Raw genomic sequence first — 10,332 nt, 5'->3', positions numbered from 1 at the left:
ATACTGCCTGCACTAATGCTAGTTGAAGAAACAAAACAACATAGTACTATAAGGGGTCGTTTGGTTAGGCTTATGCTGGATTAAGTTATGGGGTAATTAGTTATGCTGAGATTAGTTATTCGAGTATTGTTTTTTATTTACAGTTTGATATGTTGTATTAAAAGTGACAATTGCATAATTTTTTAAAAAAATGTATAAATTATCCTGGCACTAATTATCCCACCCCTACAAAGTATAAGTTATACCTGCGCTAATTACCCCACCCCTATAAGGTATAAGTTATCCCCGTACTAATTTTAATCTCGTGATAACTTATACCAGGTTTGCTAACCAAACGAAGTATGAAGGTGGTATTAAATTTTTATACCAACACTATATCTACTTAGACGTCATACCAAACGACCCCTAAAATTGCCAAGAATACTTAAGTGAACCATTTAAAAAGTCACCAATTTAGTTGAAACTTGCGACAATAGTCACAATACAACAACGTCAAGTGTAGCAAAATATAGTAAAAGTGAGAGTAGAACAAGTTTTGTCCCATAAACAAGTCAGCAGTAGGGACAATAGACAGTGACACTTCTCTCAACTCAACTCACATAAGAACCGTGTGTGAGTGGTTGACAGTTGACACTGACCTTCTTTCTCTCTTACGCTCCGTCTAACCAAAGCAACCCGCGAAACTTTATCTCCTCTGTCCCCTTCATTGCCCGACCCGACCCGTATAACATTCACAGCTCACTTTCTTCAGATCCAGATACCGACACCACTTCCGCTTCCTATTCTCTTCTTCCTTTTTAACTCTGTTTTTAGTGCTTTGTCGTTTATTGGCATTTCGCTTTTTCATATACTCAATGCTATGCAAATGGTGGTAGGTAGGACCGACAATGTAAGTGAAGTATGCTTTGAAAATGATGTTTTACTAGTTTTATACTATTGTTTGTTAAGTATTAGTTAATAGTTGAAATTTTTCATTTGCATTGTTGTCTTCGGACAGATTCACGAGCTGGTCGGAGTTAGTGTTCTGCTATCTGATGTCAGAAGGTAAGCTTGTTTCCTTATAATGAGCTCGCTTTCCTTCTTTTTTTTCCTTCTCTTTTACGGATCATTAATTGCTGTTCTCTATTTTTGTGGTTTCTGTTTGGAATGTTGTTTTACTGCATTTTGACTTATAATGTTATAGAAGAGGGGAAAAAATGAACATGTGTGTGTTCCGATATTTTTTAAATTGATCCTTGGGCAACGACGTAATGAAATTTGTGAAATATATCATACGAGATTATATTCATTTATATATATAAGTGGTATTTATATAGGAGAGTATAGAGTTGTGCAGTGACTCTGGAAAATACTGTAGAAATGGATCTAATACACTAACATGAGATTATTTTCACATCAATGCGTTGAGTGCCAATGATTTCATTATCAGATTTGTGAAGTTGACTCCAGGATGCACTTTCTATTGCATCTCCTTGTTTCGGTTTCTCCTATGAGTCTGGGATTTCACTGTGTGAGTTATGTTTGTCGAATTATTATGTTAAAAAGAATATTTTTTATGCAGATGTTTTATTGTATCGATGTAGTTAAGACGAACTGAATAACTGCAACATTTTGGATAAATAAGACTGCACCTGAAGATATTCTGAAAGACAATGGATCACAAATCGTGGCCCTGGAAGAAAAAATCCTTAGATAAAAACACGGTTGCTGAAGACAAAGCAAATATTTCTTCAAGAAGACATGACGAAGAGGTAACTAAATACATAGTCTTTTTAATTTTTCTTCCCCGTTCATTGCCCAATTATTTAGCTTGTTGGTCAAGGTTGACTCTCACATGTTTCATTTCCCTGGTAACAGAAAATTTAAGAAACTGCCTCTACCTTTGCTTTCGACTGCAAATTGATTAGAGATATGAGTTAACTAAATGACCAGGGTCCAACTACAAGCCGCAGTAACTTGTTGCGGTTTTGTTGACTCTGGGGTGATGAAGTAGAAGAATATGCACCTTATAGATTATGCAAATAATCTTTTCATTTCCAATATGTGAGAGTTTATAATGGCTTCAAGTATACTTCCGTCTGAAGACATGCAAAACATAACTGGAAATAATCAGGATCTTCGGATAATTGGAAGTTGGAACTAGTCATACAGAAGCCCACTTAATAGTAGTTTCTTCTGATTTGTGGGTGGGTGGGTGGGGTGGGGGTCAAATCGGCTCGATAACCTTATGCACTTCCCCTGTGACAAGAAACTCAAACCTAATTAGATGAGGATGTATCTGCTGTTGGAAGCAGATGAAATGATGATCCTGCTTGAAATTGGTGAAATTTTCTATGCTTACATGTGCTTTAGCTTTTTGGTTGATGATAGTCTTATGTGCTCTGAACCAGCTTTTGTATTCTTCTTTTAGTTGCAGACACTATTGAGTGATAAAGCTGAACTAGAAAGAGAGCTGGAGGTTGTGAATGCCAAGCTTTCTTCTGCTCTGGTGGAATGTCGTGCTAAAGATGATTTTGCACAGAAACAGATGAAAATTGCACAGGAAGCAATTGCAGGTAATAGCTAATTACCATCATATTTACATATTCATGTGTTTAGCTTCTTTTTGTATTGTTTTACGTTCTATCCTCCCTGGAAATCACAGAAACGTAGTTTTTTCCCCCCAAAACAGTCGCTTACAAGTGGTATATGTAGGCTGGGAGAAGACTGAAACAGAAGCAAGATTGCTAAAGCAAGAACTAGAAAAAGCTCTACAGCAGAGCGTAGCGGGTGAAGAGAGATTAGTTAACTTGGATGCAGCACTCAAGGAATGTATGCAGCAGTTGCGTTTCGTTAGAGATGAGCAGGAGAACAGGATTCACGATGCAGTATTGAAGGCATCCAACGAGTTCGAAAAAACAAGGACTCTCTTAGAGAGAAAATTAGCAGATGCAGGGCAAAAGCTTTCCCGATTAGGTTCCGAGAACACTCAGCTTAGTATGGCTCTCATGGCAAAGGAAAAGGCAACGGGTCATTTAAAAGGACAATTAGCTCAGGCAGAAGCAGATTTCAGTGTCTTGAAAACGCGACTGGAATCTGTTGGAAAAGAGAATGCTTCTCTGCGGTATGAGGTTCGGGTCCTTGAGAAGGAGCTTGAGATCCGGAATGAAGAGAGAGAGGTTAATCGCCGAACAGCTGATGTTTCTCACAAGCAACACCTGGAGAGTGTGAAGAAAATCGCAAAACTGGACTCAGAATGTCAAAGGCTACGTATCCTTGTTAGAAAGAGACTGCCAGGCCCTGCCGCCTTGGCCAAAATGAAGAATGAAGTTGAAATGTTGGGGAAGGATCATGCTAAAATGAGGAGAAGGAAGTCAAATCCGTCTCCAAATAGTTCAGTAGACTTAACTTCAGAGACGGCTCCTGATACTCCAAACAGGAAGATTAACTTCCTCGCTGAGCATTTATGCATGATGGATGAGGAAAATCGGGCTCTGAAAGAAGTGCTATACAAAAGAACTAATGAACTCAAACTATCTAGGATGACAAATGCTCAAACAACTGCTGAACCAGAAAAATATCCTCCCTCTGTGCAGGAACTGTCTGATATGGACAGCGATGACATAGGTGGCTGTTCCGAGTCGTGGGCTTCTGCACTAATGTCAGAGCTGGAGCATTTCAAAAATGAGAAACAAATAGGTCCACCATCATCTGTAAGTGTAGGAGCTTCAGATATAAATCTGATGGATGACTTTGCAGAGATGGAAAAATTAGCCTTTGAGTCTACAGATAACCCTCTGGGAGCTCTTCATCATGCCTTACCGAGGGAAAATGGAAATGAGGATGCTTTGGAGTCTCAGTTACATTCTCATTCATCAGAAGCAGATATCCGAGAGAGAGTTCCTGTGGCAGATCGTTTTGTCTCCAGCAACGATATCCAGGTAAAAGGAATATTGACGAGTAAATCTACTGGTGGAGTTGATAACATACTGAGAATGCTCTTCGAACATGGCCATGTAACACAAAGAAACCCATTTGAAATACTGGAAGATATCAAAACTGCTTTGGCACAAAAGTGTCCCTCAACTAAGAACCCTGTAGAAGCAAATGAAAGTTCAATAGATACTGATGTTACATTTACTCCCAACACTGGTGAGTGTATATCTCGGGGTATACATGATGACTCAGTAATATGGCATTCATCAAATACAGGAACTGGTGATATTGTCTCATCGGCAAGAAAGTGTGAACCAAACATGTTATCATACATGGGTACATCGATCAATAAGGTGATTGATATCATAGAAGGGATCAATATACCCTCAACAGATGACAATATTCCAGACATCTTATCTTGCAAGGGTAATGGACTTCTACCATATGAAAGTGCACCGAAGGAGACAGCCTATATGGTTCGTGTTTTCCAGTGGAAAACTTCAGAACTATCTGCTATTCTTCAAGAATTTGTTCAAACTTGCCGTGATTTATTGAATGGAAAGGTTCACATAGAGAAGTTTACTGAAAGATTAACCTGGACTCTGGAATGGATTGTGAACCACTGTTTTTCTCTTCAAGATGTTTCAAGCATGAAGGATGCTATAAAAAACCATTTTGACTGGGATGATTCGCGAAGTGAGATTGAAATGGAAACTGGGGGGATTAATCCGATCTTTGAATTTGATAAACTTCAGACTGGAAGAGGAAACTCATTATACTCTCCGGGTTTTTCCTCACTCGGTCGTATGAGTTCTTTGCCAGAGGAAAAGGTTCTATCATATGTAGATAATGAAAGTCAATTATCGAAAGATGAGTTTCCAGAAGAGGGACTTACAAAGGTGGATTTGGATGAGAAACTGCAAGCAGAAACTGTCAGGAATGATTCCTTGATGGTTCAACTTCAGGAATCAGAGAAAACAATCAAAAGCTTGCAAAAAGAAGTAGAAGATCTCAGACAATCAAAGGAGATGACTGAGGATCAAATTGAGAAAGAAAAGATGGCCAAAGAAGACTTTGAGATGCAATTCAAAGCAGTTAAACTGGAACTGAATGAAGCTTGTCGAAAGGCTTGCTGTTTAGAAAAGGAACTTGAGGACAAAAAAAACTCCTATAAGAAGCTCGATTCTACATGTCATATGCTTCAGCTGCAGCAAGAAAGGTACATCTGATTCTCTTGTAAATTTTATTAAAGATAATTGTCTAGGGGATTTTCGTTTCCTGAAACACGTAACTTGCAGCACGAAACAAAGGGAGTTAGCAGAGAATGCCGAGGTGGGCCCTGAAGAAAAGCTTCTTCAAAGTGTAAGTTCCCATCAGCTTCAGTTAAATTCCCTCAGGCCTCGCAAATCTACTGGCCACGTTCATTTAAATATTCTGTTTAATGGTGTAGGATCGGGAGATCACTGCAGCTTCAGAAAAGTTGGCAGAGTGTCAAGAGACTATTTTGAACCTAGGGAAGCAGTTGAAAGCATTGGCCTCGCCTGGGGATGCTGCTCTCTTTGATAAGGTGATATCTACATCCTCAGAAACAACTAGTGTTACCGTGACAACCCCAAGGAAGAGTTTTGGACGTCGTTCATCTCTTCTTGACAAGATGCTGGCTGAGGATAATGAAATGCGTTCTCCTACTACCAAGGAAGTCATTCTTGATGCCAAGAGAACTACATCCTCCAGTGTTGGCGGTTCAGTGGAACAGCCAGAAAAGTCTCCATTGACAAATGGGAGCACACATTCAGGATATGAAGCTGTTAATGGCTCCCGGGCTATTGTACCTAGCAAGAAAAAGAATGGTCTAGGATTGTGGAAAAAGCTGTTGCGAAAAGGCAAGAAAAATAGTAGCAAGACAAAACTTAACGTATGACCTGCATGGATGTCATTCGAAGCTGCAGGCCTGTTGGTTCTAGTGATGTCTATGCTTCATTCATGGCTTGGTTTGGCGCAGAAAGCAATGTTTTTGTCTCCCACTCTCTCTGTCTCCCTCTCTTTCCTTTCTCTTTTTCCTTTTCTTGTTCTACTGTAAGTAGTATTGTATATGAGAACTAGAACTTACGCGTAAACCTCATTGATATAGTTTTTCCATGGCAAATGGAAATAGGGATAAAACTTGGTGCACGAACCAAAGTGAAATGAGTGTGACATGTGCTTCATATTTGTGACATACGGTTTTTGCTAGTCGAGTAATGTGTACTTGGAAAAAAAAAAAGAACAAGTAAACTGAAATTTCTGTGAGCACGAGTATTTTCCTGTTATTATACCAATATTTGACCCCCAATAAACATGTTTGAATAATTTTGCACGTAGCAGAAATCCGAGGTTCCTTTTCTAATAACGATATCAAACGAGTAAACAGCTGTTTGGATCGTGAACCATACTTCATAGATGCTTCAACTTCTGCAAGCTATTTCTTACTACTGTTTTTCCTTATCTGGTCTTTTACAATTGACCCCAGCGTGAGTGAAGAGACCTCAATGGCGGTGCATTTAAAAGGATTGCTGTAAAGTGTCTTCTTGTTATACTGCAAAGAATTAGAATACACAGCACTAGAGTCAAAACTGAATAGGCCAATACAAACTAGGAATCGTAGGAAGTCTCTCGTATAACACGTCTAGTATTCAACAAAGTTACTGGTAATTCAGTCTCTGTAAACCACAAAGTTGGCAACATCATGCAGCCCTGCCTCCTTGTAACATTCAGCAATCCTTTCCACGCAATCGTCCCATTTACCGTCAATAGAAGCTAGATCCAACAAGAAAGCAGCTTCATCCAATGCAACCTGCAAAGTAGGCGTGGTGTGAAAAAGGAGCTACGCCGTTGTTTTTCTGCACGGAGTAGCACTAATTCAAAATATTAAGTAGGCATTATGCAAGTGCGGAAACCTACCAAGATATATATCATTTTAGTACACAAACATATTTGAACTGAAATTGATTAAAGGATTTGGTCAAACCTGAGCAGGTTCCTTCCCTTTCTTTAGATCAGCTTGCCTACCCTCCTCAGTTACTTTCTCTTTGATGTACTCGATTTGTTCATCTTCCCATTCGGCAATGTTAGCAACTTCCTGCATGGGGTTCAATAAAGAGTAAACAAACAGACCTAACATCAGTGTGCTGCAAAGGGAAGAAGATATTGATTGGATCAAGGAATGGCGTACATGGTACTCGCAACCCAAAGTCCACCATGGTGATTTTAAAGCCCCCCTAGCAGCATCTTTAGCCTCTACACTGCGCCCAACCCTAGACAAAAAGAGAAGAATATGAGTAAATATCCTATAGAAATAACTTGTTTAATAGATATACAGATTTAAGGATGAACAAGAACTACGAGATATACAGACTTCAGCAGAATTTCAGCATTAAAGACAAAAGGCCGCGCAAATCCTGGAAAATGCTCCTTCTTCGTATAAAATTCTCCCGTCACCAAAGCTGAAATCTTCCAACAGCACGTACATATCACCCAAATGCTAAGAATTGAGCATTGCTTACTAAATAAAGAACAACTTTCTTACATCGTCTCCATTGTCAAAATGCTGCTTAACTCTGCGCTCCAGTACGTCTGGAAACAAGCCAACCTAGAAAGAATATTACATGGGTGCAATTAGTCTGAGTCAATGAATGCCCAACACAAGATACTGCAGCATACGTACATTCTTCTACCTTTTTCAATATATAAGTATCTAAGCTTGAAATTTTTGATGCTATAAAGTCACCCTTCTCATAAAGTTTCTTTTCAGCACCAGCTGAAATCCGGAACAATTCATCCGCTCTTTCTTCATGACTGTTTGCATCTTCTTCCACCAATACCCTGTGAATGTACTGATCTACCTATATCATGGTAAAATGGAAAGGTGAGAGATAAATTGTGTGCATTCATGCATGCTACCAAAGCCAGAGTACACAATGACGTACGCAGGATTTTTCGTAAGCGGTGTTACACTTTGAAATTGTACAAGTAAACAAAACACTACTAACAATATTATATAAAAAAAATACAATTTGAATCATATTAATAAAACACAACTCTAATATATTACTATAATTCTTTTCGATGAACTTTGTTTTTAGAAAAGTATTCAAACCTAATTAGAAAAGTATTAAATATTTTTTTATCTTATATAAAGTACCTAATAATCACTAAAAGTTCGTATGTTGTTCTTAATCAATTTTATTGGCTATAAAGGAGATGGAGGGAACAAGGGAAAAAATAGTACATACTCCTAACCGTAGAACAAATAATTTATTTTCACAAAAATATACCTAAGTTATTGCTGATTGAATGGCTAGAAGTTATGTATGCTTTTAAGAGGTCAGCAGTTCGACCCCTGCTCACTACAATGTAGATTTTGTGTAAATGAGGCAAAAAAATTTTGAAATAGTAAATGAAGCTTTCAGGGCTTCGAACCCACGACCTATTCTGGAAAAACAAGGAGCCGGACCAGTTTAGCTAGACAGTTATTTGTTTCAAGTGGTGTCACTTGAAGTTTTTTACCTGTATTTTGTTTCTGTCTTTTAATTATATATACATATTTAATAAAAATTTCCGACCAAGCGGTGCCACGTGACACCGCTTGGCCTAAGGTAAATCCGCCTCTAAGAGTACAAGAGAAGCAATTAACCCTCTCAAACTTCATCCATATCCCATTTAGTAGAGCAAGTCATAGAAGCTTACATTCTTAGCTAATAGCCATACACCATACTTGCGCACCTCTACCAGCGGCATCTCCATCCTGCGAAAAATGAGGATATAGATCAAATAGAAAATATTCTTTTTCCCTTCTTTTTTTTCCTGAGCGCAATTAAGAGAATCAAACCCAGAGAATAAACCAAGATAGCTAACCAAAAAGCATAAATCCACAAAACTCAGCAATTTGATGATTTATATTACCCAGATGGGGCAGTTGGCCATCGTAACAGTGCAGTTACAGAATCTACAAAGAAAAAAAAGAAGGAAAAAACAGTGAACATAGAAGCATACGTTCAACTTAGAGAAGCTTGATATCAAATTCAGTTCCCGCCATACCTGAACCCTTTCTGGAAAGAGGAATTGCTAGAGGAATCAGCCCTCGCTTGGCACCAGGAGAAATTATTTCCTCACCTATCACAAGGTGTTGAGCAGTGCATAAGTTTCAAATGACCATCAGTTATTGTAGTAATAAAAAAACTATCAACTCTCCGCAGTTTGAAGATTATATCAATACCAACCTAAGCCAAAAAAAAGAATCTCGGCTAAGTAAGCCTAATAAAGGATATACAACACGTCTCCGTCAGTTCTACAAGGTCAACATATACCAATTCCTTAATATAGAGTAACCAAGAGCAGAGGATTACTCTAATCTGATACATCGAGAATCGTGATACCTTAAGTTTCAATAGCTATAAGTTATATCCTAACAATAACATGCATTAAATAGGTAAGTGTAGGTACTAATGTAGTAATGTTTAACTCTAACTAGAAGCACTCTGAACCAGATATATTACGACACAATAACTAATTAAAGCTGGCTTCTCTATTTTAGTTGATTCATTCTTTTTCCAATAGAAGCATACCTCAGAACAATCAAACATTTATTCTCCACAAATCGTTAATGAAATGAAAATTAAAACATGGAATTAGAGTGCCTCACCTCTCACCTGAAGGATTTTGAGAAGTTCATTCAAATGCTCTGGTGCTTGAGTTGCAGCTACATCTTTGATAAAGGACACATGATCTGTATTGCAAAAATCCCAACATTCTCACTCCACTACCCATTCATGCATTCAAATAAATGAAACGTTTACCAGTAACCAGCTAGGATCAAATTAAACTGGATGAAATAGCTCAGTACACTGAAGCAACTCATGTTTTACTAACATAAAACTCGAATGGACGACCACCAATTTGAAAATTCAAATTTTACTCTAGGTATACTAATTAATTACGCCTCTATCCATATGTATGTATGTATAAATATACACGGAGAAGTATTTATAGGTTTGCAGAATTTACATTACCTGGAGAAGAAGAGGAATAGCAACGGAATGCTGGTCTGCAGCGGCCGAAGAAAATGCCCGGAAATGCGACGGCGCGTGGACATCCGAGAGCCACTCCACCGCCCACCTTCATTATCTTGCTTGTGTGTTAACTAATGAGTGAAGTAGAAAACTGTAAGTGAAACAATACTTCGTTGATTTAACTGGGCTGGGCTTCAACTTCTGTTGACCCCTGAATGACGAGTTTGATGGAATTTAATTGGAGGTAAAACTACCTCTATAGCCCTTCAAAATTTTAATAGCCCAAATTTTTACCCACTTACAAAAAATGAATTTTTACCTTCCTATACCATATATGAAACCTTATTACCTTCAATATTTAAAGTTTGTG

The 10,332-nt window shown here is 38.3% G+C and overlaps 2 protein-coding genes across 5 annotated transcripts; one reads left to right on the top strand and one right to left on the bottom strand.

Annotated features, from left to right (window-relative positions):
- The first annotated feature begins 628 nt into the window (after window positions 1–628).
- LOC107806112 (filament-like plant protein 7) lies at window positions 629–6,204 on the top strand. Of its 2 annotated transcripts, none has more exons than XM_075249745.1 (7): window positions 629–889; window positions 998–1,044; window positions 1,562–1,751; window positions 2,411–2,555; window positions 2,695–5,134; window positions 5,214–5,277; window positions 5,366–6,204. In XM_075249745.1, exons 3-7 carry the CDS (start codon window positions 1,653–1,655, stop codon window positions 5,834–5,836), a joined length of 3,219 nt encoding a protein of 1,072 aa, XP_075105846.1. In that variant the 5' UTR covers window positions 629–889; window positions 998–1,044; window positions 1,562–1,652; the 3' UTR covers window positions 5,837–6,204. The 2 variants fall into 2 exon arrangements, with proteins under 2 accessions (XP_075105846.1, XP_075105847.1); XM_075249746.1 differs by having other exon boundaries at window positions 749–889; window positions 1,584–1,751.
- Window positions 6,205–6,464: 260 nt separating this feature from the next.
- Window positions 6,465–10,122, bottom strand: LOC107806111 (protein IN CHLOROPLAST ATPASE BIOGENESIS, chloroplastic). 3 transcript variants are annotated; one of them, XM_075249748.1, is made up of 12 exons: window positions 9,963–10,122; window positions 9,596–9,679; window positions 8,992–9,066; window positions 8,857–8,899; window positions 8,641–8,698; window positions 7,629–7,796; window positions 7,481–7,543; window positions 7,310–7,404; window positions 7,127–7,208; window positions 6,923–7,033; window positions 6,601–6,748; window positions 6,465–6,490 (listed from the first exon to the last, which is right to left on the bottom strand). In XM_075249748.1, exons 1-11 carry the CDS (start codon window positions 10,072–10,074, stop codon window positions 6,608–6,610), a joined length of 1,032 nt encoding a protein of 343 aa, XP_075105849.1. In that variant the 5' UTR covers window positions 10,075–10,122; the 3' UTR covers window positions 6,465–6,490; window positions 6,601–6,607. The 3 variants fall into 3 exon arrangements, with proteins under 3 accessions (XP_075105849.1, XP_075105848.1, XP_075105850.1); XM_075249747.1 differs by having other exon boundaries at window positions 6,465–6,748; XM_075249749.1 differs by lacking the exon at window positions 6,465–6,490 and having other exon boundaries at window positions 6,517–6,794.
- Between the last annotated feature and the right edge of the window lie 210 nt (window positions 10,123–10,332).

The sequence above is a fragment of the Nicotiana tabacum genome, chromosome 3 (genome assembly GCF_000715075.1).
Source record: "Nicotiana tabacum cultivar K326 chromosome 3, ASM71507v2, whole genome shotgun sequence".
Classification (NCBI taxonomy): domain Eukaryota; kingdom Viridiplantae; phylum Streptophyta; class Magnoliopsida; order Solanales; family Solanaceae; genus Nicotiana; species Nicotiana tabacum.
The sequence above is the reverse complement of the archived record's forward strand: the minus strand, read 5'-3'. Positions and strand labels throughout refer to the sequence as shown.